The sequence below is a fragment of the Triplophysa rosa genome, linkage group LG22 (genome assembly GCF_024868665.1).
Source record: "Triplophysa rosa linkage group LG22, Trosa_1v2, whole genome shotgun sequence".
NCBI lineage: Eukaryota > Metazoa > Chordata > Actinopteri > Cypriniformes > Nemacheilidae > Triplophysa > Triplophysa rosa.
The window spans coordinates 216,521-222,520 of record NC_079911.1 but is presented as its reverse complement, the minus strand read 5'-3'; the positions used below and the strand labels follow the sequence as shown (position 1 = coordinate 222,520).

At 40.7% G+C, this 6,000-nt stretch overlaps 1 protein-coding gene across 2 annotated transcripts in view; it reads right to left on the bottom strand.

Moving 5' to 3' along the window:
- Window positions 1-371: 371 nt before the first annotated feature.
- megf10 (multiple EGF-like-domains 10) overlaps window positions 372-6,000 on the bottom strand; it is a 59,095-nt gene continuing 53,466 nt past the window's right edge. For both annotated transcript variants that reach the window (XM_057320494.1, XM_057320496.1), the window contains exons 17-25: window positions 5,358-5,486; window positions 5,054-5,182; window positions 4,859-4,987; window positions 4,544-4,771; window positions 4,340-4,452; window positions 3,356-3,464; window positions 3,222-3,266; window positions 2,928-3,134; window positions 372-1,528 (exon numbers count right to left, since the gene is read on the bottom strand). In XM_057320494.1, the coding sequence (XP_057176477.1) occupies window positions 1,368-1,528; window positions 2,928-3,134; window positions 3,222-3,266; window positions 3,356-3,464; window positions 4,340-4,452; window positions 4,544-4,771; window positions 4,859-4,987; window positions 5,054-5,182; window positions 5,358-5,486 (1,250 nt within the window). In that variant the 3' untranslated portion in view covers window positions 372-1,367. The remainder of the gene's footprint in view (window positions 1,529-2,927; window positions 3,135-3,221; window positions 3,267-3,355; window positions 3,465-4,339; window positions 4,453-4,543; window positions 4,772-4,858; window positions 4,988-5,053; window positions 5,183-5,357; window positions 5,487-6,000) is intronic.

The following is a 6,000-nucleotide window of genomic DNA, read 5'->3' as shown; positions in this document are numbered from 1 at the left end:
GTTTTTCTGTTTTTCTTATTTGCTCCTGTAAAGCTGCTTTGGAACAATGCACATTGTGAAAAGCGCTATATAAATAAATTTAATTGAAAGTGAATGGCTATAATCATTAAACATGAACATCCATTTGAGCATTGAATTCTAGTTTAAATTAATGACGGACAGATAGTTTGATAATGAAAATAAAACATCACATATAGATGATTATTCATTTGAGTATTTTGATAGTTTATGATCCCCCAAAATCAATGGTGAATTTAAAAGCATTTAAGTGTTCGAGTCATCATTTAAAGTTCATAAATCATTTAAAATTTCATTTTTTTTTCATTTAAATAGAAAAACCTCCATACCACTTTACATTTTTTTTGTAATTTTATTGTAAAGCTCAATTTCATAAACAGTACACTGCATTTCAGTTAAAAGCATGAAACCAGTAAAATACAACATTCAAAATAAGTGAAGAAAAGGATATAAAAATAACTGTTATAACCGGTGCTCTTTGGGAAGGTAAATAACAACAGTTGTGCAACTATTTATTATAAACAAAACAAACCAACAATACTGATTTAGACAGTCATACAAACACACACACACACACACACACATACACACACACACACACACACACGTTGCTGAATCAGTATTATTCATCATAAAAAAAGATCAAAATAAATGAAAGGATAAACACACTACAGTATGTTGGGTTTCAGTGAGTAAAGAACTGTAATCTACATGTCAAAATACTTGAAAAATGACAGATTAGGAATGTTATATTTTTAGAAATAATAAGAAATGATGAACTGGCACTATGTACACTTCCATAGAATGATAGTTGAGCACTTCAAGACTCAAAACACATGACTGTATGTCATATTAGACTGACCTCACAAACCCATCTGTCTCTGCAAAAGTCCAGCTTCAGCTCACAAAAACAACTTCAAGCATTTGATCGTTTCAGTCATTAAAAATCATCTCAATCTACTTAACGCCTGTCAACATAAATACAAGAAGAACGCTGCCTTGTAACAGCACATTCACCTTTGGTACATCTGAAATGCTTTCGGAGAACAAATGATGAATTCTTTCCCCACCGTGGATGAGTTTTTCATCTTTCCATCTTTAGGAAGTGCATTTGATTTGGCGAAATCGATCGGAAACGCTGGCACTTGGTAAGGAAAGATTTCATGTGTGTATCTTGAACAGATGTTTTATTTGTGTTGCGTTACAGACTGAATGGAATGATTAACGTGTGTTAACACAAATGTTTTCCTCCTCCACTGAATGTCTGGGTCAGACTGAGCTATTGTACAAATGATGCAAAGAAGAGTTATAAGAATGTTTATGTCACTCAGGACACATGACAGAAGTGATTACAGGTTGTTGTCCGTGAGGTTCTGGGGTGGGCCGGTGCTGTCTCTCGTGGGTAACAAGTCATAATGACATGGAATGTGACTGTTCTTTGGTAGATCATATGGATCTTGACCGAATGCTCCATTGTAGTTGTTGTTTGAGATGTTATTGACGGTCGGCTCTGGAAAGTGAAGAACACTGAAGGTTAAATGTTTGAAATGCACACAAACCGTCTAACCCACGGCAGATGAATCCAGATTCAAATGTGTGTAACGTGTTATATTAAATATCTAAATGCATCACATCATCTGTAATGACATTCATCTCATCCCTGACACGACACCACAGAACCACAACAATGTGTTATCACGTGTTTCTGTGCTGGAACAAAAGCACTTCATATGGATCAGTCACATGAAGCCAGTGTGATCCTCATGAGCCGTGAGAGATACTGTACGAGAGGGTCTTTAACATTTCTTACTAACACAATAACCCGGGTGTGTGTAAGCTTAACATCGGGCTTAACTCCACGTCCAGACCTGTGATAAACACGAACATCAATGAGGCGTATAGACCTCAGCTGGATCAATCTTCTCCTGGAGTGTCGCGTCAGTCTGCCAGTGATCCTGAAGATTCAGGTGTGTTTGATCAAACAGGATTGTTCACATTACTATGATTATCAGCTTCGCTCTACTGCCTTTATTAATCAAAACAATCAATGACTCACATGGACAAAAAGAAAAATGACAGAACAACACTGCCTAAGAAATCATAAAAAAGCAGCACGGTTGGCAGAATACAAGCAGTGCATGTGTAACTGTGGTGTATGGCAAGCCGAATTAGCTTTTAATCATTCTCCCGATATGAATTTATGGTAATATTTTACTAGTAAAAATTATCACTTTTGATATCAGGAAATTACAAGTGAATTGTTGATATCAAAAATGATGTTTACTAGTAAGAATTGCATTTCTGATATCTGAAATAAGATTTTTAACATGTACGAAATGTATTATTGATATCTGAAATTGAATTTGAATGGAAGTCTATTGTGATATTAAACTAGTAAAAATGCAATTACAGATATCAAGAATTACGGTTTGTACTAGTTGAAATTCTATTTCTGATATCAAGAATACACATTTCTGCGAGTGACTGCGTGATTGTTGATATCAAAAATTCATATCCTGTGAATGATTAAAAGTTTGCCATAGTGGTGATCAATGTTAACAATGAGTAAGTCATATGTGATGATTTGTGCGGTCTCTCTGATCATCGCTGTTATCACACGTGTCATTATCTCAATGTTTTCTCCACAGAAACCAGTCAACTCTTTTCATTGACACTTGAATATCTTCAACTAGGCTTCTGATCTCAGACGTGCACTACATCAACATGATGCAACACTTCTACATCATACATCCCACTTCCAGCACAATCCTGTGCACTGGTGTAACAGGCCACAGATGTTTAGTCAAGTCCAGTAAAGAATGAATTTCATGAAACACTTTCATTTGTCGATCACTTTTACTGTGAAAGTGAAAGGATTTTCATGAGAATTGTTAGTCAGAGTCTCTTACCGACTTCATAGACATTTTTGTTGGCCGGAGCGCCGGCGTGTATCTCTGTGTACGGCGAATGTCTGTGAGCGGGTGATTTCATCTCCATGTATCCACATTCAGAGCTCTTGGTCAGAAGCGCAGGAGGATCTTTAATGGTGGCGTACGGATTCTCTGAACTACTGAGAGAACACGAACTGCCGTGATACGACACATTCTTCACCAGATCTACATAAACACAGAGAGAAGAGCTTTTCACATGTCATTCATCACAGGTCAGTTTAAAACCTCTCTGCTTGTGAAATGATCTGATACCTCGGAGCGATTTACCCATGTAGTGCCTGTCAACCCCATACGCTCCTATGAGGAGAAGAAAGATTATGACTGATATGACGTTTACCGTCCACATTTCTCTTTTTTATCAATGAAATGATGTTTTGTGTTTTCACCCAGTTCATTGAAGCATCCGCTCTGTTTCCAGTCGGCCGGCAGCGTTCCCGTGTGACCCGGCACTTTCCTCATCTCAGGATTCTTCAGGTTCACCAACTGCTGGTTATTCTTCGGGTGTCGAAGAGAAGCAAATTAACAGTAATATTTTGCTCAAAGTCCCAATGAAATTAAAAATGACAATTCTTATTTTTTCATGAAATATTGCAGCGTTTATTGTAAATAGTTGATCAATGTGGGTCATTCTGTTTTTAAAATTTGTGTCCTCATAATATTCAGTTAAAATCTAAAAATGCACTTCCGTCCTGCAGTGACTATCCATCTTAAATGAGGTATGTTAGACGGCTTGGGCGGAGCATCCGTTAACTCCTCCCCTTCAACTGTAATACTGCATTCAGATTATAAGCGACTTTGTCCTTGCAAGTTGCCAGTGGGCATTCCTACTAGTGGTTGCCTAAGTGACGACATCCACTTAGCTCTACCATCTTCCTATTGGCTGTCGCTTCTGAAAATCGCTCTTCATTTGCATGAAGTTGAAGATTTCTCAGCTTTTTCACATTGCTAGACACGCCCATCCCGTTGCCAATGGTTGCGACTGCTCATGTCGCCGGAAGTCGCCAGCTCTCCATTGAAATGAATGGGATCATGTCGCTTTGTCGCTTGTAATCTGAACGCAGTTTAAGTCTGCTGCCAGTTCCATTTCAAAATGCAATGGCTGTTTGTGTACATCCGATCAAATCGCAGTAAAAAAACAAGCCACGGCCAGTATATTCCATTTCATTCGGAAATGCATCAAAAAACAATCGCAACTTCCGGTTCAGGTGTACTTTAATAATATGTTGATCAATTTGATATGAATGACTTATAATACTCCACAACATCCGAACAGCAGCATCAGTAAATACAAACACATTCACAACTAAAGAGAATACAGCATCAGCTTGATGTTTATAAATCATATCTTGTGTTTTTCTGTGTTCTCTGACCTTTCCGTACAGCACATTATTGACATGAGGTGGACTGCTGCATTGAGTCAGTGTGTCGTAACTGGGATTAGAGAAATGGTTGCTGTTGGGAGAGACGTCATTCATCTGCGACTCTGAAAACACCAAACACACGCACACACAGCATTACACACACCTGTACCAGTTTTAACAATGACACAGACATGTTCAGATGGTGACACTGACCTGTGATGGTGTAATCTGTGTTGGCTCTCGTGGTTGGCGTGTATGTGACGGCAGGCACGGAGGACTCTTTACCCTTCTGTTTTCTGCGGTAAATGACAAAGAGTGTGAGGAGCGTGAGCACCAGAAGAACCAGCACGATGATTCCTGTGATAGCTCCGATCTGATACGAGCCCACCGGCACCGCCGTACTCGTCAGACTGTTGGGATTTCCCACGATGATCACACCCACTGACAGAAAAACAACGCCTCAAAATCTTAGTCATGTCACATTTTTCTTAAATAAATGAGACTGAATGTAAGAACAGCTGGTGTTACCCAGGTCACAGCGTGGCCCTTTCCAGCCGGGGTTACAGTAACAGGTGCCGGTCATGTGATCACAGGTGGAGCTATTCAGACAATCACACACCTGTCGACAGCCGTATCCATACGTACCAGCAGGACATTCTGTGTGTAGAATAACACATTTAACACACGACAAACAGTGTTAAACAACATAAGATCAACACTTACTCTGTTCACAGTGACGTCCCATGAAACCGGTACGACACGTACACTGACCGGAGATATGATCACAATCTGCTCCGTTCTCACACCTACACACCTGAGAGCAATCTCTACCGTAAAAACCCAATGGACAACCTGCACACACAACACATCATACACTGAAATACATCACACCTTATCACACAGCGAGACGGGCCTGTTTGTTTTCTCTTTTCTCACATCATTGCTTGAGCTCACGCAGCTGTGTCGGGCTGATCAGAATGTCAGAAATGTGACGTCAACATGTGTGTGCGTGTTACAGTATACTTACGTTGTGTGCAGTAAAGACCCGTCCAGCCAGCCGTACACTTACACTCGCCGTCATACGCACTACAGAACGCTCCGTTATGACAGTTACACGTGTGGATGCAGTTTGGACCCCACTGACCCGGTGGACACGCTGCACAAACAGAAACATATTTAACCCTTTCATGTCTGTGTTTTCAGATATTCACCTTAGTGGTCAGTATGTGTTATGTTGTTGTTTGAAGAGATACTGTAGCTTCCATTAACATTCATGTATATCACATTTAACATTTACAACAAAATGGGCCTCTAAGGGAATGAGGGTGTGGGGCATCAAGCTCTACGGGGGTAGCGGCATAGTGGGATGTCGAGTTCTACAGGGGAGCAGGATGATGGGGCAGTGGGTTCTATGAGAGCAGGACAGCGGGGCGTCAGGCTCTACAGGAATGGGGCTGTGGGGCTACTGGGTGAACAGGAATGGAATAACAGGGCATCAGGCTCTACGGAAGCAGGACAGTGGGGTTGTTGAGTTCTACAGGAGTGGGATAGAGTGCCGATAGGCACTATGGAAGCAGGGTAACGGGCCATTAGGCTCTATGGGAGAGGGAAAGCGGGCTGTCGGGATGTACGGGGGAGCGGGTGTCGGGCTCTACAGAAATGGGGCTGCG